This window comes from Lethenteron reissneri, chromosome 57, assembly GCF_015708825.2.
Source record: "Lethenteron reissneri isolate LAM-NWPU_2019-01 chromosome 57, ASM1570882v1, whole genome shotgun sequence".
In the NCBI taxonomy this organism is placed as follows: Eukaryota; Metazoa; Chordata; class Hyperoartia; order Petromyzontiformes; family Petromyzontidae; genus Lethenteron; species Lethenteron reissneri.
The window spans coordinates 4,359,785-4,384,804 of NC_083835.1; the positions used below are offsets into that span (position 1 = coordinate 4,359,785).

The window sequence follows — 25,020 nt, forward strand, 5'->3', positions numbered from 1 at the left end:
ACAGAGACGTGACAGCCTCACCGAGCTGGGTTCTGGCTCAAACCACGTGTGTTTCCCGGACAAGCCCCCCAGTTGCAGAATCTTTTTTTTCTCTCCGCCCGATGACGACCGCTTGTGTCGCGATCGAAACGTCGTGAGTTTATTATTTTACGATTATTTTAATTTAATTTTTTTATCTACGTGACTTTACCGAAAGAACCAAAGAATATGAATTCAGGGGGGGAGATTGTTAACAAAGAGCTGGATTTAAAATCGTGGCACTGCCTTCCTCCGCTGAGCGAGAGAGCGGAATACGTGGATGAGTTAAGTGAATCGTCGAATGATGTTGTTGTTGTTGTTGTTTTTTAAGACGTTTAGAATTTAAGTTGACGGCGATTGGATTTTCGGTCTTGATGTTAACTTGATGGTTGTGAGATTTTTTTTGTTACAATGGAAAGTGTTTGTGTCTGTGTGTGGTTGTGGATGTTATGCCGAATGCGTGTGTGTGTGCCCTCTGTAAGTATACGCATGTTATGTAGTAGCATGTGTGCATATTTGCGTGTGCTGTCATTGTTGGACATCTGTGAAAAATTACTTTATCGCTCATCGGATTCCTCCAGTATAAATAAACATTATGATTCTGTATATATGCCTTCATCCAGTATATATTGTGTACATGTTGATATTGTGTGTGGTTACTTGTGTGTGTGCGTGTGCCTTCTATTATTTAGTGGTGTGTGCTTTTGCATCTCCTTGTGTGTGCCCGTGTACGTGTTTGTGTCTGATTTTGTGCAGCATGTGCTGTGTATGCGCTTACATTGTGTTTTACGTGTGGTCTACCTGTGTTTACATGTGTGTGTGTGCCTGTGCGTGTCTGCCTGATAACGTGTGTGTGTGTATGTGTGTATGTATGAATGTGTGTGTGTATGAATGTGTGTGTGTGTATGAATGTGTGTGTGTGTATGAATGTGTGTGTGTGTGTATGAATGTGTGTGTGTGTATGAATGTGTGTGTGTATGAATGTGTGTGTGTGAATGTCGCGGTTATCGCTACGCTGCGCTACGAACCTGGTGACCCGAGTTCGATCCCCGCTCATAGCCAACATCGGTGACGAATATCTTAAACCGGTCCGGGGCCTCCCCCTAGATCGACTCAGCCTTAGATGAGTACCTGATGCAATGTGTAAACATCAGCACTGAGGAGAGACAAAGGCGGCCGGGCGTGGTGCTGGCCACCCACCCCCTCGTGTGCCGTTCCGGCACTTGCCCCAGCAGTCTGTCGAAGGCTACACGGAGTATCTTTGTCTTTGCCTGTTTACGTGTCTGCGTGTTTACCTGTATACGTGCATTTACGTGTTTGTGCGAGAAGCCACTCTGCCAATTCGCCTGTACCTTTGCCTTCTATGCGTACGTACGGTGGACTTCTTTCGCACCGTACATAGTCGGTCGTGGCTCATCGGAGCTGCGTGCGTATGGTGCCTGTCCGTGCGTGCCTGTTTGTATCTCTGTCCACGCGTACGTATCCTGCGGAGTGCTTGGGTACGTTTGAATTGTGTTGGCGAGTCGGTGAAATTGCCCTTTCTTCATCTCACTTCGGCTGGTGCCTTGTGATGGCAGTAACAGCTTGCAGCAGAGGTCGCAAACGGGTTTTGATTCCTTACCCGTACCCGTACCCGGCCGCACCAGGGTCGCAAATGGGTACCCGTACCCGGCCGGGTACGGGTACCCGGGTACGGGTAGCCGGGTATCGGGTAGGGTACGGGTATCGGGTACCCGGTTGCGACCTCTGGCTTGCAGACAGACATTCAAGTGGATGGAAGTCGAGTAGTAAAACAAAAATGTAATCCTCCTCCACCCCCCATCTCTCTCTTTCTCTCTCTCCATCCGGTCAAGGTTATATTTATATCTCATGACATATATCCCAAGCTACAGGGGGTATCCTATCACAAGTCAAGGAAAATCTCCGTGTCAAGGCGGTTGTGCCTCATGCGAGCCAGCCCCTTGCTCGACATTTGCTGAACTCCCAAACACCGGTCTCAAAGGGGTGAAACGCCACGGTGGGGCGGTGATTAACCGGTAAAGTGTAGGTACGTGCTGTCATTGCAACCTTCTCCCAAGACGTCCGGCTAGCGTGGAAGAGTAGGCCAAAGTTAGCCTCTAGAGCAGTAGTTCTTTATCCTTTGCTGAGGTACTTGCAACTCGTTTGGTTCTCAATCGTAAAACAAAAAAATGTAGTAATGTTAATAAATCCATAGCATTGATGAAACAAAGTAAGTTGTCCATGATAGAGGATTTTTTTTGGGTTAGATCGCGTAAATATATAAATGTGTCGCTAAACAGAATTGGCACGTTCTGTTTACGTGACAAACCTTACTTATTCGCTGTGTTGGGTGGTGGCGGGGTTTAACGACACATTAATATTTCGATTTAAAGCTGTCGTGACTGCAGGGATTCATATTCTTGGTTCTTTCGGTAAAGCCACGTAAATTGTATTATTATTTTATTATTTCCCTTCTACGTGACTTTACCGAAAGAACCAAGAATATGACACATTCATATATTTACACAACCTAACCCAAAAAAACCTCTTATGGACGATATTGGTCGCAAGAGCCTGCTACGTGTTGCCCGTGATGCATTTGTGTGTTTGATGATTAAGCTTAAAAAAAAGAATCTTGCCAATGTCTCGCACCCTCTGGGTGTGCGTGCACCCCAGGTGAAGAGCCGGCGATGTAGGGAGTGGGTCTCAAGCGCAACATCTCACGGAGGCCCTTCCTGTCGGCAGTGGCGTGAGCAGGGACATTGCAGAGCTGCCACCTTGTTGATAATTGTTTTTTTACCCTTCTATCTGGCAACAAAACTGACACCTTTTTTTTACAAGGAGTCATGTTTGCATAGACCACAATACCTGCAGTCGTAATGCAAACAAAAAACACAACTCTGATGATGTATGCACTGTCCTTGAAGTTGATTGGTCCACACCCGAGACAGCTTTCCTTAGAGCCTAGTCTCACATGGTGTTGGACCAGATGACGCCAAAAGGCGCACAACTCAAAGACAATGCACCATCAGAGTATGAGAGCTCGGGGTAAAAAAAACAAATATCATATTTTTCTACTGGCAAATGAGGTTCCCATTGTGTAAATGCCACCTTGTTATTTTACTTTCTTTTCAACGCAATCGTCCCAAATCATTCCTGTGCTCTTCCCTTATTTTGCCGCGGGAAAGGGAAATGCCTGAGGAAGATGGGGAACGTCTTGATGGGGTAGTGGAGGCGGGTGGGGGAAGGGGGGAGGGACGGGGTACACCAAAATAGAAGAGGGGGGGATTTGCCAGAGAGATGAAGTAACATCGGATGTTATTGAGAAGAGTGTGGGCGGTTCAAGAAAAACCGTCAGAGCGCTCGGAACACAACAAAGAACGAAAAAAAAATGAACCCCCCCCCCCCTCGTGTAGCCTTTAACAGACTGGTGGGGCGAGAAGCTCCGAAGGCCGGCTCGACACACGACGCGGTGGTGGGTGGTGTGGCGAGCACCACGCCCGGTCGCCTTTGTCTCTCCGGTTTGTGATGTTTTGCACACCGCACCGGGTGCTCATTTGAGGCCGAGTCGACCTTAGGGAGGGGCATGGGGGGGCCGGGGAGGCGGGGCTAGAGGTCCAGGACCGGTTTGGATAATCGTCACCGGTGTTGGCCGTGAGCGGGAATCGAACTCGGGTCACCAGGTTCGTAGCGCTAACCGCAACGCCACCGCTCCCGCTTAACAAAACGCACGCGCGCGCACGCACGCTGTGGTACAAGGGCACACGCGTGCGCACACACACACAACACCTCCTGCGTGTATCATGTGAGGATCAGAGGCTGTTTATAGCGAGAGAGGAAACAAATATCCCATTGGCTTTTTCCCCTGTCGCTCTGTGGGTTGTGAAGATGTTGCAGAGCGAGACGTGGGGGGGGGGAGAGGGCTGCGGTTTATATCGCACAGCATCGGTGCGGTCGTCGCGACTGCGTGTCTGTCCGTGCGACTTCTTCGTGTTCCGTTGGATCCCAGTAAAATATGGCAAAGTTGGGCCAAAGTTGGGCAAAAGTTGGGCCAACGTTGAGCCAAAGTTGGGCAAACGTTGAGCCAACGTTGAGCCAACGTTGGGCCAAAGTTGGGCAAAAGTTGGGCCAACGTTGAGCCAACGTTGAGCCAACGTTGAGCCAACGTTGGGCCAACGTTGAGCGAACGTTGGGCCAACGTTGAGCGAACGTTGGGCCAACGTTGAGCGAACGTTGGGTCAAACGTTGGGCCAACGTTTGGCCAACAATGAGGCAACGTTTACTTCTTCTCGGTACGGCTGATGCTGATGATGTCGAGCAACAGCTGTGATTTTACTTTGAGGTGTAGCGGATTGGTGCATCGCTGCTGTGATGGGTCTCTCTGTGAGTCTGTGGGTCTTTATCTGAGAGTATGGGTCTCTCTGTGAGTCTGTGGGTCTCTATCTGAGTGTATGGGTCATTGTGTGAGTCTGTGGGTCTCTATCTGAGTGTATGGGTCATTGTGTGAGTCTGTGGGTCTCTATCTGAGTGTATGGGTCATTGTGTGAGTCTGTGGGTCTCTATCTGAGAGTATGGGTCTCTCTGCGAGTCTGCAGGTCTCTATCTGAGTGTATGGGTCATTGTGTGAGTCTGTGGGTCTCTATCTGAGTGTATGGGTCTTTGTGTGAGTCTGTGGGTCTCTATCTGAGTGTATGAGTCATTATGTGAGTCTGTGGGTCTCTATGCGAGTGTATGAGTCTTTGTGTGAGTCTGCAGATCTCTATCTGAGTGAATGGGTCTCTCTGTGAGTCTGTGGGTCTCTATCTGAGTGTATGGGTCATTGTGTGAGTCTGTGGGTCTCTATCTGAGTGTATGGGTCTTTGTGTGAGTCTGTGGGTCTCTATCTGAGTGTATGAGCCATTATGTGAGTCTGTGGGTCTCTATGCGAGTGTATGGGTCATTGTGTGAGTCTGCAGGTCTCTATCTGAGTGTATGGGTCTTTGTGTGAGTCTGTGGGTCTCTTTGCGAGTGTATGGGTCTTTGTGTGAGTCTGTGGGTCTCTATGAAAGTGTATGGGTCTCGGTGTTAATCTATTGATCTTTTGATGAGTCTACAGGTCCCAGTATGAATGTATGGGTTTCATTGTGAAAATATATCTCAGTGAAAGTCTATGGGTCTCTATGTGAATTTCTAGATCTCTGTGTGAGTCTATGGGTCTCTATGGGAGTGTATGGGTTTCAGTGTGAATCTATTGATCTCTGTGTGAATCAATGGGTCTCAATGCGAGTCTATGGGTCTCGGTGTGAATCTATAGATCTCTGTGTGAATCAATGGGTCTCAATGCGAGTCTATGGGTCTCGGTGTGAATCTATTGATCTCTGTGTGAATCAATGAGTCTCAATGCGAGTCTATGGGTCTCTGTGTGAATCTATTGATCTGTCTTCTTGTTTGTATAGCTGATGTTGATGCAGAGCGACTGCTGTGTTTTTACATCGAGGTGGTGGTTGGTGAGCCAGCTGATTGCATCAGGAGTATCATCGCCGCTGTGACGATGCCTTCTCCCCCCTCTTCCTCCCCCCCCCCTGCTCCCTCTCCTCCCCCCGTGGCCCCTCCTCCCCCCTCCTCCCCCCTCCCCCCTCCTCTTCCATGTCTGTGAACCAGGCGTTGAGTCGTTATCTGTTCCGTAGTTTTTTTCTGGAGTTGGGTGACCTTCCGTGGTCCCCCGGAATTTTTATTTTTATTTTTCCATTTGTGCGTCGACAAATCCACGGCGTGCGTGCGGATGCCGTTGAGGGCTCGTGCCACCGTGAGCTTCGCGGACGATCGAAGCCCCCAGGGGTCTTTTGGATGTTGCACGTCGCGCGTTCAGCTGCGGATAAAGCCTGCCCTGTTTCTGCATCATTGCACCCACAGTGGGCTGTAGCTTTGGTGACGATGCTTGAGCCCCGTTTGCCGGTGATTCCTGTGAAACGGCAGCGCGTCCGTAATTAGTGCAGGTTGATTGTCGCGGGGGTGGGTGTTTTTTTTTTAAGACGCCTTTAAAAAAAAAGATAAAATTCAACAAGTTTAAAAATAAGCTCACCCCATGGGGTCAGCTTGACCCTTACCAGTCACACCTCTACCCACGCCCGGCCTTTCCTGAGTAAGTGTGCGTGCCCGTGCGTGTCTCATCGTAGTCAAGTGGAGCGGTGGCGTCGCTGTTAGCGCTACGCTGCGCTACGAACCCCGGGGACCCGAGTTCGATTACCGCTCACGGCCGGCACCAGCGATGATGATCTGAACCGGTACCTGGGCTTTCCCTTGGGTCTACTCAGCCTCAAATGAGTACCCGGTGCAACGTGTAAATATCGGCACTGGGGAGACAAAGGTGGCCGGGCGTGGTGCTGGCCACCCACCTCCTCGTGTGCCGTGCCGGCCTTCATAGGTGCTGCTCGCTAACAGGACAGGGGTGGCCAGTACCATGCCCGGCCGCCTTTGTCTCTCCAGTGGCGATGTTTACACACTGCACCCAGGTACTCATTTCAGGCTGAGTCGACCCAAAGGAAGTCCCAGGGCCGGTTCAGATATTAGTCACCGATGTTGGCCGTGAGCGGGAATCAAACTCGGGCGGCCGGGTTTCGTAGCACACTGCGCTAACCGCGCACACACGCACACGCGCAAGTACACACACAGCAACTGCCATTCACCATTCAGTGCCAGTGACATCACCGCAGTGCTTGTGCCAGGCGAACTGCACTTTGACGCTTGGTCACGTGGTGGCTGGGCATGCCGGGCTATGAGACACAGCCCCACGCACCATCGTCATCATCATCATCATCCTGGCCGGTGTGAAGATCTGTGCGAGCTCCTCGCACAGTCCAGTCCGGCGAAATCCAGGACGGGATCTGTCGGTTAGGCCAGTGCGAACGATCAAAGTCCACGCAGGTGTTCCTTGCTGAAGGGCGCTCACGTTTGTCAAACGTATAAAAGACAGGGAGGGGGAGGTTTATTGCGCCTGAAAAGATCTGGCTCGCACGAATGACAAGGGAATATGTCATCCTCCTTCATATCCTTTACAGTCTATTGGAGAAAGTGTCGTTTGTGAGCTTCTTATTGAGCGGGGGTATGACGCACGAGGGCAGGAGCATGACTGGCCGTCATTGTATTCACAGCGGTGATGTTTACACAGTGGTACTCATTTAAGGCTGAGTCGACCTTGGGCACCGTTCTTCGTCGCAAGGCCCCACGGGCCCACTGGTGGCCTTTAGTGCGGCCCCCTGACATGCGCCCGCCCCCCACGTGACAATACACAAATGGTGATAACTCCCATCATCATCATCGTCGTCGTTGTGCTGCTGTCAAACCCACAAATGTGTGGCGGCACCCTCACACTGATGATGTCTTATCGGCGAAAGTGACACCCCTTCCCGCACCCCCTCTGAAAATGAGTGAAGGTCGCTGGCGTCGTGGGGGGGAGGGGGGGAGACCGGGACCGGTTCGGCTCTTCGACGCCGATGTTGTCTGCGAGCGGGAATCGAACTTGGGTAGCCCGGGTTCGTAGCGTAGCCCTACAAAGAAAAAATATCCCCCCCCTCGTATAGCCTCAACATACTTCCGGGGCAAAGTGCTGTCAACGGACTGTCTGGCTGTGCGGTTGGCCTGGACGGCCGCGGTCGGTCCGAGTTGCCCGTTTGACGAGCGGTGACCTCATGAGTACGTGACCCCCTCCCCCCCCCCCCCCCCGTGTCCCCACTGCCCCTCTGTGGTCACGCAGATGAGATCATGGAGGCGGAGTGCAGGGAGCTGCGGGCTCGCGACCTGAAGGTGCTCCTGGAGCAAGGGCCTGCCGTGCTCACAGGTGAGTGGTGGTGGTCGTGGGGCGGGGGGGGGGGGTTGGAGGGGGCGAGGGGGGGGGCCGTGGGGGAGGGGTGATCCACAGCGTCTACAGGTGCTCGTTCTCAGGCTACGTAGCTCTTTTTGAGAAGCAACTTGGCTCTCACAAACGATAGCCCCAACGGAAGTGGCTTGTCGCGTGGAAATGTATCGCAGCCAAATGATCTAAAGCGCACGTTGATTCTTAATGGGGAGGGTAAAACCGGAGGACCCGGAATAAAAAAAAAAATTCCACGCGACGTCACAGACTCCAAATATACAGGCGTCGGGAATCGGGATCAAACCCACGACCTCCTGCGTACGAGGCGAGGGAGGTAACATTTGACTGCAGGCTTCTCCCGTGCCACGCTGGCCAGGGGAGTTGTTTGGCCGAACTTCGGTGAGGGTTGGTGGAAGGTGGCCCAGGAACACTTCCAATGCTACGCAATCTTACCCACAAGTAAACACAGATTGAATGCAGGCTGTGGTGAATAATATTAGTTTCAGTGAATCCATACAATACGGATGCATTTACAGGCAGTTCCCCGACTTACGAACATACACACACTTACACTATGAGACCTCCTTTACCAGTGGCAAAATATAGTAATAGGTTTTTACCCTTTCAACTGGTACAAAAACTGACACCTTTATACAAGGCGGCATGTTTGCAATAACCACAACACAAGCAGTCAAAATGCAAACAGAAATAATTATCATCATCAGAGTTGTTTATTTTTGTTTGCATTTTGACTGCTTGTGTTGTGGTTATTGCAAATATGATGCCTCGTATAAAGGTGTCAGTTTTTGTACCAGTTGAAAGGGTAAAAACCTATTACTAATACACACACTTACGAACGAACTTCCGTAAGATGCATATTTTTAAATCCTTTATATTAAGTTCACTTGCTTGCGCGCTTACGACCGTGCAAATCTTTCGGTCGTTTTTTAACCCACTTCCTGTTATCCAATCGAGCTGACATTTTGCACACAGACTCGTTGTGCGTGACAATTTATGTTCGTGAAATTTTTTTTCCAAAATTTTACACTTTTTAGGAAAAAATTAATTATATTTAATTACCAATTGCTTAATGGTGGCAGGCAATCATCTGACCCATAGGTGGCAGCCATCTCAAGCCAGAGGACGAGAGGACTCTAGCCGCCCGTTTCAAAGACCAATGTGGGCTGGGTTGTGGCCCATTGAACACGCATATAAAGGATTTATAGTGAAAAACTTTGTTTTTACGGGTTAATTTTTTTACCATCCGGCTTGTGAACTCGTGCTCGCGGACAGACCCGCGTAACTGTTTTGTTTATTGAGCGATCCTCCGCGTGATGCAATGAGTCACAGCATCCGGTTGGGAGCGGGTGTTTTTTTCTCTGTTTTGGCAAGATTGAGAAATGGACAACGCGCTTCTCGTCTGTCCGCATAGGACCACATCTGTAAATGCAAAGCAGAAATGAATATTTCGGTGTTGCATATGATCTGAACGAGGAAACAAAAAAAACGTGTTTGGCAATCGGTTTCAGGATGATAATTCTGCGTGGCCGTGCGTGCTTGGCTTTGCTTTCTGATGCGTAGGCAAAAACAGTAAAAAAATAAACGAAACGTCTCAAGCCTGAGGAATCAACGGTCGTGATTATGACCGCCTTGATGGGCGGCGGCGATTTTGACCGCGACCGACGCCGTGCCGGGCAAAATTGTCACACTGTCGCGTGCGCATTTGAGACGAAGCAACAAACAACATACCACAGACCGCCCGGCTCACACCTCACCTCTACGCTTTGCTTTTGAACCTCCGATTGGTCTAACACAGGGGCGGGTAACGTTTTCATTGCCGAGAGCCAAATAGGCCTTTCCAGTAGCCTTCTTGTCGGGCGACCACACATTAGCGCGCACACACGCACGCCTCTGCCACGTCCGTCACGGCAAAAGGCCACTGCGGTGACAGACATTAGTGAGCGTGCTAAAATTAGATCGCGCAATGTTGATGCCACGATGAAAATATTTCCCCTCCCGGTGCCCGGCCAGTGCTGCTGTTTGCCTGCGGGCGATGGATGCGGTTGTGGGCGGGCCGCTTCCAAGTGGTAGGCAGAGGTCCGTCCGTCCATGTCAGAGGTCGCAACCAGGTACCCGATACCCATACCCTATCCGATACCCGGCTACCCGTACCCGGCCAGGTACGGGTACGGGTAGGCCGTGAGTCACTGGTGAGTAACCGTTTGTCACTCATTTCGGGTAGGGTACGGGTACCCGAGACATTAAGCGTGCCGTTTTCTTTTTTGTCGGTCGCGTAATGATCCACCACTCAAGATTACGCACTCACACGTAGTTACCACGTCTTCCGAAATTGTGAGATCTTCTTCTTCTTGTGATATGTCCCAGGTTTTTGTACCGCAGAGGTGCCAAGCCTAGTGGTAGGCCTCATGTGGCATTGGCCGCTGTGGCAAGATCTTAACTCCTTCGCCTGGTGCGCAGGAGGTCGTGGGTTCGATCCCGACCCTTGGTGCCTGTTGTATATTTGGAGTTTGTTCTCCCCATGGTTGTTTGGATTTTTCTCCAGGTCCTTCGGTTTTACCCTCCCTCCACATTTAGAGTATTTGGCTGCGATAAATTTCCACTTTTTTGAGATATCATTTGTAATGGCCAGGCCGCTTCTGAAAAAATAGCTCAGCAGGCTTTACCTGGTAAAATAATTTTTTTTTAGATTAGTTTGAAATGAAGCCTTTGGTAATATCTGGTCCATGAGAAAGTCACACGTATCTCAAAGTAAAAACATGAAAATAGAAGTGTAAATGGGAAAATGTTTGAGATGATTTTACATTAAATGGTTTGTGACAAGCGTATTTATGCTGCAAATTCCTGTAACAGTAAAAAAATGTTTTATTGTACGTTGATGAAATTGAAAATGTAAATGAGCGCAGCGTAATTGTTGCAATTTTTTTTACATTTTTGAGTAAAATGAGAAGTTAAAAATGTTCCTGCTCACACTTCCAAAACATTACAACAAGGGAAGTGCGTTTTTTATGCAGGGCGAGTGAGCGACAGTTCTGAAGTTATAATCTGGAAATCGTGATGGGAGAACTTTAATAATAATGATGGGCGATTAAAGAGGAGATGAGCTCAGTGAATGCATCTCTTCATGACGGTTTAGCTAAAGATGCAGATGATGTCACCCAACATTTCGTCAAGCAACGGATACAAGTTTTATGCGTTTTTCCACTCAGCGTTATTACGTCTGTGTGGGAAAACTGCAGATTTAGGAGAAGGCGTGGAGGGGAGTAGAGTGAGATGAGAGGGGAGCGGTAGGAGAGTTCGTGGAGGGGAGTAGAGTGAGATGAGAGGGGAGAGGTAGGAGAGTGCGTGGAGGGGAGTAGAGTGAGATGAGAGGGGAGAGGCAGCGGATTGCGTGGAGGAGAGTAGAGTAAGACGAGAGGGGAGAGGTAAGAGAGATTGTGGAGGGGAGTAGAGCGAGATGAGAGGGGAGAGGGAGGCAGGGGGCAATTCCACGTGAAACACTGCAGTCAGTGACTGCAATCTTGAAATTGTTCGGTGGGGGTTGGGATGGGTGGGTTGATTGGGAGCCAGTAGAGCTCTCTGGCGATTGGGCTGATGCGTTCTCATTTACGCGTTTGGATGCTCTCGCATCGGGAGTCTCCACCTCTAACCCCCTGGGGCAATCAGGCAGTCTGTAGCCGGGCACGGTTGCGGCGCTGCGATGGGGGAGATGTTAATTACTTCGACTGGTATACAGGAGTTCGTGGGTTCGATCCCGACCCTGTGATGCCTGATTTATATTTGGAGTTTGCGCGTCTCTCTCTCTCTCCCCGTGGTCCCGTGGATATTTCTTCGGGTCCTCCGGTTTTTCCCTCCACATTTAGAATCAACGTGTGTTTAGAGTATTTGGCTTCTTATACATTTCCACATGATGTGAATACATACATAGGTTTGATGAAACAAAACAGTTGTTTTCGATGATTTACCTTGAACAAAAATCTGGCCGTGTCTCGTACCCCCAGGGAGGGCATCTCGTACCCCCAGGGAGGGCATCTCGCACTCCCAGGGAGGGCATGCACCCCAGGTTAAGAAGCACTGGTTTAGAGTATTTGGCTGCTATACATTCCCGCGTCATGAGCCACTTCGTTGGGCTAGCATTTGTGCTGGCCAGGTCACTTCTGAAAAAGAGCTACATAGCTCAGTGGCCCTTACCTGCTAAAATCGAAAAGTTTTTTAAAATAGTTTTTAGACTCGCTGGCGAGAGCTCGCAAGGGGAGCGCTCGCAAAAGGATTAAGCCCTCCTGTGATTCCCATGCCGTGCATGACCTTGCTTGACCTCTCTTTAGAGGCCTGCTGCCTGAAAGAAAAAGCGGAATTTCTTAGGGGGCCAACGCTCATTTAATTATTCACGCTGTGTACAAAGCTCACTTGCCGGCCGCGGTTAGGATCGTGGCCTATTTTTTCCGCAGTTGCCCGCTTGCTTCCAAAAACAGATGTCTTCTTGGCATGTCGGTTTTTAACAACAAGAAAAAAAATTTGCTTTAAATAACTGTCAAATTTAGCGGATGATGATGATAGTGGTGGGTGGTGATGGTGACCCTTATGTGAATAACACTGGTCAACAATAAAAAAAACTTTTTTTTTCTGGCCTGGACTTTTGCAGTTGTTTTAGACTAATTTCAGGGTGCCGATTCCAAATCTGATCTCAGATTTGCTCTATCACATCTCATTTTTATGCTATCGGCATACCCCATTTTCATTGATTTTACCCGAAATTAACTCTGTCACTTATGATTGCAAGTTGTTGCGAGTCAGTGACTGCTTTAGTGTTAAAATATGGTGCTGTATTTTTAGGATAGTGTGTTTATAATATCATTTTATGTAGATATTCACATTTATTTAATATTTTTCTTCTGCTGTTTTTATTGAAAATGCAATATTTGATATCTCCAAATGTGATAGACAAAAACTGATGCCAGATTTGGAATCAGCACCCCAAAATTACCTTATTACCGTTGGAATACCTTATGCCAGAAAAAGTGTGTTGACCAGTGTAATCAGTCGAGTAGCTGTTGAGTGTGCAGACGGTGCCATCTGCAACAGGCCCCAAAGAGGGGAAATTGGAAGGGGGGGGGGTGGAGGGGGGGCGCGGGGGGAGGAGGAGGGGGGGGGTGCCCATTTCTTTCCCACCCATGTTGGACATCTGCGACAAAATAGCTTCATAGCTCATCGGATTCCTCCTGCAGCCTAAGCAAAGATTCTAATTGCATCTATTTTTTCACAACCTGTATTAGTTTTGCCACCTGCGGCTGAGGATGGCGCCGTGGCGTCATGGTGATAGCAGCGCCACAGGACTGGCGGTCCCGAGATGTCCCGAGCATCTTGGTGAAGTGCTCACCGTGGGGGGGAGTGTGGTGTGCGGAGCGTGCCGGCGGTGGTGTGTTGTTGGCTGACGTTGTTCCTCCGATTTAAAACCTGGAGCGCCCAGACCCCCACTCTCTCTCTCGCGGCTGGTATACAACGTCACTGTTTACGATGGATGCGTCGTGTGTTTTTTTCTTCTCTTGAATGTTTACGGAACAGATCGGGCAGGTGCCCCGTTATTAATCACGTCCTCCGAGGCCTTGTTCACGTTTGAAGTTTTACACGTACGGACATTCTGCGGTGTTGAGTTTGAACTTTTTTCCCTTTTCAAACGGCCCACGACCGACAGCACCTGGAACCGCGGTCCCCAAATCTCGCCAGAACTCGGCAGCGAACTTAAGCGGGGGCCTTGAGCCCGGACATCGCGTGGAGGGAGCGATGACCATCGTGCGAGCGTGCCAGGGCGTCGTGGGGTGACCGCAGAGGGCAAACGCTTCAAAAACCACATTTGCTGCTGCACAATTACCGTGCCGCACCGTTCCACCTCTTCCCTCGCACGCCTCTTCCAGACGCCACGCGATACAGAATACCGCTTCCGAAGGCAGGGAGTCAACGGGCGCGGAAGCACGGTGCTGCACAGTGCTGCACAGTGCATACAAACACACACACACGAACACGCGTACACACGAACACGCATACACATGAACATGCATTCGCACGAACACGCATACAAACAAACACACACACACGAACACACACACACACACGAACACACACACACGCGAACACACACACACAAACAAACAAACAAACACACATACACACACACACAAACACACACGCGAGAGGCATACGTTATTCAACCGGCGTGCTGCAGGTGCCCATTGGGATTGGGGCGGGTGGCGGCACGGTCAGGTCGTGGGGAGCGGTGCGCGAGAGGGAGCGGGGCGGGTGGGGAAAAAAGCTTTGCGTGCAAGGTTGCAGCTAAAAATAATCGTCGGTGTGCAAGCAGGCCCGCCCGTGGCAATACGAAGAGAAGAGCGGGTGTGCGGGCGCTTGCGTCAGAGGCGTAGCTAGGGGGGGGGGGTACATGTGTCCCCGGGCGCCAAGGTAAAGGGGCGCCAAAATTAGGCTTACAGCGTTACATTATAACTTATTGCGGCGGGCGCGGCAGCCTGGAACTACTGCACAAATCTACACCTCAACCTAAAAGTTTATATATCCCGCCACACACAGCCTACATGTCACGTAATTACATTTTGGTATGTGATTAAACGGGGGGAGGCGCCAATTTTATAGTTCGTCCCCGGGCGCAAAATATCCTAGCTACGCCACTGGCTTGCGTGCATGATCGTCATCGGCCACGGTCAATCCGCTGCTGGATGGAGGTGGCCGTAGCCTATATTCTTAGGTTTTTTCGGTAAAGTCACATAGGTAAAAAAATTAAAATGAATAAAAGTAAAATAAAAAAGATATAAAATACTTTTATTAATTTTAATTTTTTACCTACGTGACTTTACCGAAAAAACCTAAGAATATGAATACTTGCAGTCACGAAGGCTTCAAATCTAGAATTATATTCTTAGGTTTTTTCGGTAAAGTCACGTAGGTAAAAAATTTAAATTAGTAAAATAAAAATAAAATAAAAATCACGTTTTGGAGGCAACACAAGCTTCCGTCTTCAGGAGGAACCGTCACAGCACGACTGCTGTATCAAGTGGCCGTAGCGTCGATCTCGCGATGTTCACGAAACTGCGTCCTCGTCTGCGTACGCGGCGACGTCGAAGTGATATCCCGGCGATGTTTCTGTCGCTTCGGGGGCTGTCACCTCTCAATCTGGAGGGAATCTGCTCCCGAGGCATTCATTCTTCTCTCCACAATGGAGGTTTCTTTTTGGGTTCGATCGCGTGATTTATATAAATGTTGTGCCGTTCAAACCCGCCACCATAACCACCCGACACGGCCAATTAGTAAGGTTTGTCGCGTGAACAAAACACGCCAATTCGTTACTAGTTCAGCGCACCGATTGTGCGTTGGCGAAGTGAGCCCACAACTTTTACAATTTGAGTACGGTGACGCTTTGCTGGTGATTACAACCAGTCTCATCAGGCGACAGCCAGAGTTGATGAAGTTCAACATTCATTTTTCGATTTAAAGCTTTCGTGACTGCAGGGATTCATCTTCTTGGTTCTTTCGGTAAAGTCACGTAGAAGGGAAATAATAAAATAACAAAAATAAAACATAATAAAATAATTCTCACGACGTTTCGGCCACAGCGCAAGCAGCCGTCCTCAGGTGAAGAACAGGGCTGTCGGGAAGACCATTCAGACTCTGTCTTCTCGACAGACCTGTTCTTCACCTGAGGACGGCTGCTTGCGTTGCGGCCGAAACGTCGTGAGAATTATTTTATTATGTTTTATTTTTGTTATTTTATTATTTCCCTTCTACGTGACTTTACCGAAAGAACCAAGAAGATTCAACATTCATATGTACACACAAACACGCAATATTATTATAGATCAGACCGGAAAGCACAAGCACAGTGGAGGCGGAGCGACGATATGAGCTCACGCGCGGGGGCGGCGGGGAGCGAGATCGATCCCGGCATCGCTAACCGTCAACAATGGAGACGGCCCGTCATCTAGCAGTGCACGGACCATGGCTGATGATGCTGCTGCTGCTGATCATCATCATCATCAGCTGAGCGGAGCGGGTGTGCAGCGGCAGGTGAGAGGCTGCCCCGCTGTTCTGTCCATGAGAGAGAGTGGGAGAGAAGGAACAGGCCTTCCGTGTTTGACATCGCACGCATTTTTGCATCTCGTGAAACCGTTACGCGGGCTGCCCCGCAGCAGAGCCCGGAGGCGAATGGGCGCACCGCGTGCTCCGTGTGCGTTCGCCTCCCTGCCGCTCGCGAACGCCAGGCAATTCTACGCCACGCTCGTTACGCGCAACGAAAGACCGCGAACGAACCGCCAGAGTTGCATCGCCGTCGTCACGCGAACTCCGCTTCATCCTCGCAGCGGCGGATTTTGGCTCGGCCGTCGCGTCGCACGGCGCTTTCAGACGCGCTTCTGCGGCCGTCTGGAACGCTCTCTTCCTTCCGGTGTTAGGAAGGCCGCTGGGAGCAATGCGCTTTTTACATCATCTGGATTGAAAATCGTTTCTTGAGAGCTGCTTTTTGCGTTTAGTTTGTTGTCCTTCCCCCGCGCCTCCGATTGAGCACGGTTGGCTACGTACGGCGCGAAAGAAGTTCGACAGACATACACACAGTACTTACTTTCTTATTGTTAACGATGTACACGAGCGAACGTCTACAGTATTGTCCTGCGCCGTTGTGTCACCCCGCTGCGGATCATTGGGGCTTGTTCGAGCGCCAATGTACTTCACGATGCCGCTCAACTCGGCTGTTGCCGAACATGGGCAGCATCTACACGGGAGCACAGAAAAGTACAGTACAACAATGGATCGTCTCCTCTGTTGCACGCAGCCCCACCCTGTACTGGAACACCGATGCAGTGGTACTGGGGGTGGTTACCCATCCTGTAGGGAGCGGCTAGCACTACGCTGCGCTACGAACCCGGCGACACGAGTTCGATTCCCGCTCACAGCCAACATCAGTGGCGATTATCTGAACCGGTCCTGCGCCTCCCCTATGTCGACTCAGCCTCTAATGAGTCCATGGTGCGGTGTCTAAACATCGCCACTGGGGGAGACAAAGGTGGTCGGGCGTGGTGCTGGCCACCCACCCACCCACCTCCTCGTGTGCCGTTCCGTCCTTCATAGGTGCTGCTCGTTAACAGCACTTGCCCCAACAGTCTGTTCAAGCGCGATCCAGGCTCAACCCCGCTTAGCTTGTGAGATCTGGCGAGATCGGGCACTGCCAGGGCTACCGTGGCGCAGACGGCCATGTGGCGACGTCCACCGTACCGTACCGTACTTCTACGCTCCCCCCACCCGCGCTGACCAACCTGGCGAGGCGGTGCAGTACGGTCGAGTAGCCCCCACGGACCCCGCGAGGCTCGCGGGGAGAGCGCCCTCATCCAGCAGCTGATTGGGCAGAAGGGCGGCGCGCACGTCGTCCGCGTGATGTATTTCACGCGTTAATGGATCTCGCGTGACCCCAGGGTCACCTTGACCTTTTAAGGAAGTGGGCGTCCTAGGTCTCGGCGGAACGCCCACGTCGTTTCTGAATGTAAGGCGAAAAAAAAGGTGGGTGGGGGGGGGGGATTGATTGATCGTTAATTAGCTAAGCGAGGCAGGCCGTTTCGCCGCCCGTTGCGTAATTGACTTCTCCACGGAGTGCAATTTGTCCGCTGGATTGCCGATCGCCGGTCGCCGGTGAGATCCACGCGCAATTGGGTGGCCTTAAATCAAGCGGCGGATAGAGAACGGATGCATTTGCGTCTGTAAAAGCAATTGGCTGTTGCCGATGGTATGTATGTACACAGTTAATGCCAGACTATGCGGTGCGTCGTATGTGCTGTGGCGGGAGCGGGGTGGTACAGTCGTTAGTTTAGTTCACGCAATGTGTGATGTACGTTGAACTTCTTTCGCACCGTACGTAGCCAACCGTGATAATCGGAGGCCCGGGGGAAGGACAACAAACTAAAAAACAAAAGCGGTTCTAAAGAAATGGGTTTTCAATCTAGATGGTGATTTAAAAGTGCATAGCTCCCATGCACATTGGTGTTGGACCAGATGACTAGGCTCTAAGAAAAGCTGTCTCGGGTGTGGACCAATCAACTTCAAGGACAGTGCATATCATTATCAGAGTTGTTTCTTTTTGTTGGCATTTTGACTGCTTGTGTTGTGGTTATTGCAAACATGATGCCTTGTATAAAGGTGTCAGTTTTGTACCAGTTGAAAGGATAAAAACCTACTACTATATTTTGCCACTGGTAAAGGAGATGTCTCATAGAGTATATCAATTGCTATCGTGGCTTGCTGCAGCCATTTGTGAAATCCGTTCCAGGGAGGGGCTTTGTAAAATTCGCTGTCTTTGCACTTTTTCCGTGGATTGGTAAAAATTAGGGGCTCTCCCGAGTGAGATGTTCCATTCAACCCGGTGTTAATTGTCGTCGTCATCGTCGGCTGAAAAAAATTGTGCATCGCAATCGTCAATTGTTATGTCCTTGCAGGTGGTAACTTAAATCGTCATCATTCATAATTGTTGTGATCATCGTCATTGTCGATGTAGTCATCGTCATTATCGCCTTCCCTCCAGAGTTGGTCACATGTATTATTGTCATGGTTGTCACAACGTCGTCGTCTTCAGAGCTGGTACAATTCATCATCACCACCATGATTAATCATAACGATCATCTCCATCATCACATCACCACTATCGTGATTCATTATAACGATCATCTCCTTCATCATCATCATCACCATCATAATTCATTATAATAGTCATCTCCATCATCATCACCACCATGATTCATCATAATAATCATCTCCTTCATCATCATCACCACCATGATTCATCATAACGATCATCTCCTTCATCATCATCACCACCATCATAATTCATTATAATAGTCATCTCCATCATCATCACCACCATGATTCATCATAACAATCATCTCCTTCATCATCATCACCACCATGATTCATCATAACGATCATCTCCTTCATCATCATCATCACCATCATAATTCATTATAATAGTCATCTCCATCATCATCACCACCATGATTCATCATAACAATCATCTCCTTCATCATCATCACCACCATGATTCATCATAACGATCATCTCCTTCATCATCATCATCACCATCATAATTCATTATAATAGTCATCTCCATCATCATCACCACCATGATTCATCATAACAATCATCTCCTTCATCATCATCACCACCATGATTCATCATAACGATCATCTCCTTCATCATCATCACCACCATCATAATTCATTATAATAGTCATCTCCATCATCACCACCATGATTCATCATAACAATCATCTCCTTCATCATCATCACCACCACCATAACCCGTTATATTAGTCATCTCCATCATCATCATTTTCACCTCCACAAATCCCAAGTCGGCACCACCAGGTGTGTCCCGGTAACCCCAGCGTGGCGTGTCGGCAGTTGTACTCCGGAGAGACGACGGCTTCTTGTCGCCACAGTAGCGTGGAATTTCCACCACCGGCTCGGAACATCACCACGAGCGGCGAGCCAACCCACCCCCAACCCCCCCCGTGCCCATTGAACCGTGGTGGGGGCTGGTTGGGGGGCAGAGGGAAGCTTTTGGCTGTCATCGTGTGTTGGTGCTGCAGCGTTGCGCCATGTCGCTCGCTCGCTCGGGGACGGGAGAGGGAGACTCTGCATGGCTGGGTGCTCCCGGCCGTTGTGCGGTGGTCCGGTGGCTGTTTGCGAGACCGTGGCTCAATGAAGGGTTGGTCACTGTTTGTCATGCTGCATCGGCACGACGGATTTGCGTGTACGTGGCGTGTGCATGTGTGCGTGTGTGTGTGCGTGTCAGTGGGGAGCGGTTAGCGCTACGCTGCGCTCCGAACCCGGCGACCCGAGTTCAATTCCCGCTCACGGCCAAGACCCAGTGACGATTATTTGAACCGTTCCTGGGCCTCCCCTAGGTCAACTCTGCCTCAAATGAGTACCTGGTAATGTGTGTAAACATCGCCACTAGGGAGACAAAGGCGGTCGTGCATGGTGTTGGCCATCCACCCCCTCGTGTGCCGTCCTGTACCGGCCTTCATAAGCACTTGCCCTAACAGTTTGTTGAAGGCTGTACAGGGGATCTTCTGTATTTGTACATGTGTGCTTGGGTTCACACACGCGTGCATATATATGTGTGTGCGTGTTGAGTGGTATTACAATCCTCGCCACGCAAGTTCAATTCGTGGGCATGTAGCGCATCAGTGGCACAACGTATGGCCTGGCCTCCCCTAGGTCGACCCAGCCTAAAATTAGCACTGTACAGTATAGCTGCCATCAGCACTGGGGAGACAAAGATGGCAGGGCAAGCATGGTGGTGCTGACAACATCGTTGCCTCGTGTGCCACGCCTGTCCAATTAGCACGTTTGGCTACGTACGGTGCGAAAAAAGTTCAACATACATAGACTCACACAGAGACCCATAAACTCCCACACGGAGACCCATAGACTCACACAGAGACCCATAGACTCCCACACGGAGACCCATAAACTCATACAGAGACCCATAGACTCCCACACGGAGACCCGTAGACTCACACAGAGACCCATAGACTCCCACACGGAGACCCATAGACTCACACAGAGACCCATAAACTCCCACACGGAGACCCATAGACTCACACAGAGACCCATAGACTCCCACACGGAGACCCATAAACTCATACAGAGACCCATAGACTCCCACACGGAGACCCGTAGACACTCCTATAGAGACTCATAGACTCCCACACGGAGACCCATACACTCATACAGAGACCCATAGACACTCACACAGACACCCATAGACTCTCACACAGACACCCATAGATTCACACAGAGACCCATAGACTCACAGAAACTCACAGACTCACACAGAGACCCACAGACTCACGCGGAAACCCATTAAAGGGTGAACGCCCACGAAAGCTGGTGACGACGATCTCGTGCGTAAAAATCCCAATGATAGTCAATTGTGGGCAATCTTTAAAATGCAGCAAATTTGTACCCTTTTCAAATTCGGTTACCACGGCGAATGACGTCACACGATCTTGAACGTCCACTCCACCGGGCAGCAGACGGCCGCGTGGTAGCAAACCTGTAGTCGATAACAACGCCCGCGTCGCCGGCAACTGGATACGAACCACGAACCTCTGCGGCGAGAAGCGACCGCCGGTTCCACGTTTCCGCACGCGTCCCCGCAGCCTCGAGCGTAGGCCTCGGCACGAGTTGTCTCTTGTGCCGCTACGCGTGCGTTTTACGCGTGATTTGTAAATGATCGCGCATTGGAACGTCGAATCGACGGCCGCTCGGGAGGCCGTGGCGCACTTTGGTGTTAAATTATGGATGAACCTTCCCCCACTGCCCCCACTTGCCCCTCCCGGGGGCGATTTGGCAAGGTGCATTGATGATGATGTTGATAATAATAGGCGGTGTGAGCCTGTGCACGTATGTACGTGCGTGTGTAATAAGAGCTGTGCAGCTCGGCGGAAGCCTTACCCGGTTAAAATAGAAAATAGTTTTATTGTTTCAATAGTAGAAATCTAGGGTTTCAAGAATAGCAAATTGATTGTCTGTTCCCGGCCACCAATTATCCGCACACTAATATTACATCGAATACGATTTTGCCCTCAATTCGTTTAAATTCCCAGTGAAACGTGCCAACATTGGGCTAACGTTGGCACGACGGGCCCACAGTTCCAAGCTCACTGGTTTTCTTACCTCCTTGATGGAAATTGAAAATGTTCGATTCGACCGCCACGGCGACTGACGATCTCGTAGCAGAGTGAGCGGGGAGACTGTGACCTTTGCTGTTTAAAAAAATGATTTTTGCTTTAAAGACCGCTTTTCGGGAAAAATCTCTCTGTCAAAGCCGCACCCCGGCACGCGTGGTGGTGATAACCATTGCGCTGTGAGAGTTCCAAATCGGAGGTTTCGTCTCGTGACGAGATGCCGATGAGCACAATCGCAATCGCAATGTGGAAAAGGGACCAAAACATTAACAGAAGCTCATCGATTATCAGGAGATCATCGATTATCAACTGCTAACGAATGCACGGCAGGTCCCAGGATTCTCTTCGTAAACGGGAGACCGTAGTTTCGCCGCGTGGTGCACATCTGTGTGTTGTTCACATCGTGCAGCAGCTGGAGATGTTTGTTTGTTTGTTTAAAATAACAATTTGTCTTTGTCGGCATCGCTTGCGCACATTAACAACGCCGAGCGCGGAACTCTCTGTGCCAGACTCCGACCGAGTGGAACAGAGGTTCTCCCGAAGGGATCTCGGCGGTAGCTTTGCGGTATCCGCCTCCGTTGGTTCATTCTCTAATGCGACAGATTGCGATGTTTGGCAACGGATCCTGAATCTCATGACGTGGCACCGATAACATGATGTGGATAAAATTGTGGGTGGCGGGGGGGCGTGTTGTGGGCGGTGTGTGTGTGGTGGGGAGGAGGGAGGGAGTCCGCAAAGCTAAAATAAATTTCAATTATATTTCAATTATATTTAAATAGCATCAAGTCTGTCTTGAAAACTCACCTCTCTAAACTGGCCTTTAACCCCCCTCTAGTTCTGGCCGTGCACCCTGTGTAGGTTGTGTCAATTTCCTGTCTTTCCATACACGACGGCGCATCAGTGGGATCCACGAGTGAAATGCGGCATTTCACAGCCGTGAATTTTTATCGCCATTATGAGACGGTGGGTCTCACGGCCTGTTGTTGTGTTCTTGTCGTTGTTGTTGTTGTTCTGCAGGAGGAAGAGGAAAGGATGGCTCGCCCATCATCACTCTGCCCGAGTGCCCCAGCTTCTGCGAACTCCCCGACGCCGACTTCCAAACCATCCTCCAGTACCTGACGAGCATTCCCAAGTGAGGGCGCGGACCCGTGCACGAATCCTCGCGTCTCATCGTCATTGATTCATTCGTGATCGTCGTCGTCGCCGTGGTTATCATCATCATCGTTAAAATCACGGTCATCGGCGTCATCGCCGTCGTGATGGACTCGGGGTCATATCATGGCATTGCAGTCATCGTTGTCATCATCATCATGGACGCATGTACAGTGGGCCTCATTTCATTCCCATCACCATGTCCCGTGCCAGCCGCGCTAAGTAGGTGATAATTTTGAAAATAGGATTTTTTTTTAAACGATCAATGTAGTTATTAACAACAACGGCAACAAAAATAATTGTACATCTGCTGTTCCCTTTGACTTTGCTCTCACCGGCGACGGGACGACACGCTAACTACGGCAATTATTCCCGGGGGCGTCTGCCGTCCCCGCCGCGATTCTTTAATCTATTTTGAGTTGCTCGTTAATTGGAAGCTCGAAACGAGCGCGTGTGCGGCCTCCTGCACGAGTGCGGGAGATCAAGCAAAGCCTGGCCCAAGAGCGTCGCGCTCAATCGCTCGGCCAACCGTCAGCGTTTTAATTGCTCGAACGGTTCGGCCCGCCGAAGGGAAAAATGTAAACGGCGGCTTCGGGAGTCTCCGCCGCCGCCGCCCTCAACTCCCCAGGGCTATCGTGCACGCGCCCGCCTTGACCGGCGCCTCACGTTTTTGTGGCTTGTGCTTTGTGTCTGCGAGTAGGCCTTCACAAACTATTTTGTGAATGTATGTCAAAGCGGGGGGGCGGTAGGGAGTGCTTGACACTGGCGCCCTTCCTCCTAACCCAGCTTAAATATACGCTGCCAAGCTTGGTGGTGTTCATTCAGACGCTGTCTTTCCGACAGACCTGTTCTTCACCTGAGGACGGCTGCTTGCGTTGTGGCGGAAACGTCGTGAGAATTGTATTTTATTATGTTTTATTTTTATTATTTTATTATTTCCCTTCTACGCGACTTTACCGAAAGAACCAAGAAGATGAAAAGCACAACATGTTTTTTTTATTTTCCAAATATATATGAATATTTTTTCCAGGTAAGGCCTACTGAGCTTCATAGCTCTTTTTCAGAAGTGACCTGGCCACTCACGAGTGTTCAACATTTGAACATTTATAGCACCAAATTAATCTCAATGCCTGTTTCTCAAACCGGAGGAACCACGCGACCATGCGGAGAGAGACACGCGAACTCCAAATATACATTCTAGATTTGAAGCTTTCGTGACTGCAAGGATTCATACTCTTAGTTTTTAAATCCTTTATATTAAGTTTGCTTGCTTGCTTGCTTGCGTGCTTGCGTGCTTACGTGCTTGCTTGCTTGCTTACGACTGTGTAAATCTTTCGGTCGTTTTTTAACCCATTTCCCGTGATCCAATCGAGTTGACATTTTGCACACAGACTCGTTGTGCGTGACAATTAATGTTCGTGAAAATTTTTTTCCAACATTTTACACTGTTTAGGGAAAACAAATTAAATATTTAATTACCAATTGCTTAATACTGGCAGACAATCATCTGACCCATAGGTGGCAGCCATCTCAAGCCAGAGGACGAGAGGACTCTAGCCGCCACGCATATAAAGGATTTATAGTGAAAAACTTTGTTTTTACGGGTTATACTTATTTTTCCGTTAAAGTCACGTAGGTAAAAATGAAATTAAAATTAATAAAAACAAAATAATAAAAATCACGACGTTTCGGAGGCAACAGAAGTCTCCGTCATCAGGTGGGACCGTCACAGCCAGATTTGCTGTATCAAGTGATTTTTATTATTTTATTTTTATTGATTTTAATTTCATTTTTTACCTACATGACTTTACCGAAAAAAAACTAAGAGTCCAAATATACAGCAGGCGTCAGGGTCGGGATCGAACCCCCGACCTGCTGCCCACCAGACGAGGCAGTCAACATCACACCGCCCCGTGTGTAATGACCGCAGCCACCGACTGTAAAACTACTGTCTGTCCGTCTGTGAAGCAACGACGCTTTCATGATACGCCCGGGCCGTGTGAGAGTGTCGCGCAAATGCCGAACGTGCTCATTTGCGATGGTAATTTGTCATCGCGCTCACGGCCAATCTGCACAGACGCGTCCAGTATACGTGGCCTATTTATTTTACGACTTCCCATGTATTATTATTAGAGTTATTATTCGTACATGTTGATTCACTGGATGGGGGGTTCTCTGCCCATCACCGTATATCTAATTTTCCAATTAAGCTTTCCTGTCGAGTGGTCGTCACGGAGATGAACTTTACAGGATTGAAGCGAGG

The 25,020-nt window shown here is 49.7% G+C and overlaps 1 protein-coding gene and 1 long non-coding RNA gene across 7 annotated transcripts in view; one reads left to right on the forward strand and one right to left on the reverse strand.

Moving 5' to 3' along the window:
- The window catches only part of LOC133357260 (guanine nucleotide exchange factor DBS-like), a 408,695-nt gene that overhangs the window by 336,616 nt on the left and 47,059 nt on the right, over positions 1-25,020 (forward strand). For 2 of the 3 annotated variants that reach the window (XM_061575114.1, XM_061575115.1), the window contains exons 2-3: positions 7,751-7,834; positions 22,623-22,737. In XM_061575114.1, the coding sequence (XP_061431098.1) occupies positions 7,759-7,834; positions 22,623-22,737 (191 nt within the window). In that variant the 5' untranslated portion in view covers positions 7,751-7,758. The remainder of the gene's footprint in view (positions 1-7,750; positions 7,835-22,622; positions 22,738-25,020) is intronic. The other variant, XM_061575113.1, reaches the window with a different exon arrangement.
- LOC133357289 (uncharacterized) lies at positions 5,654-17,369 on the reverse strand. Of its 4 annotated transcripts, none has more exons than XR_009756949.1 (5): positions 17,179-17,369; positions 16,488-16,637; positions 15,826-15,958; positions 13,737-13,852; positions 5,654-5,959 (listed from the first exon to the last, which is right to left on the reverse strand). It is a non-coding gene; the product is annotated as an uncharacterized LOC133357289 (long non-coding RNA). The 4 variants fall into 4 exon arrangements; XR_009756952.1 differs by having other exon boundaries at positions 15,782-15,958; XR_009756950.1 differs by lacking the exon at positions 13,737-13,852.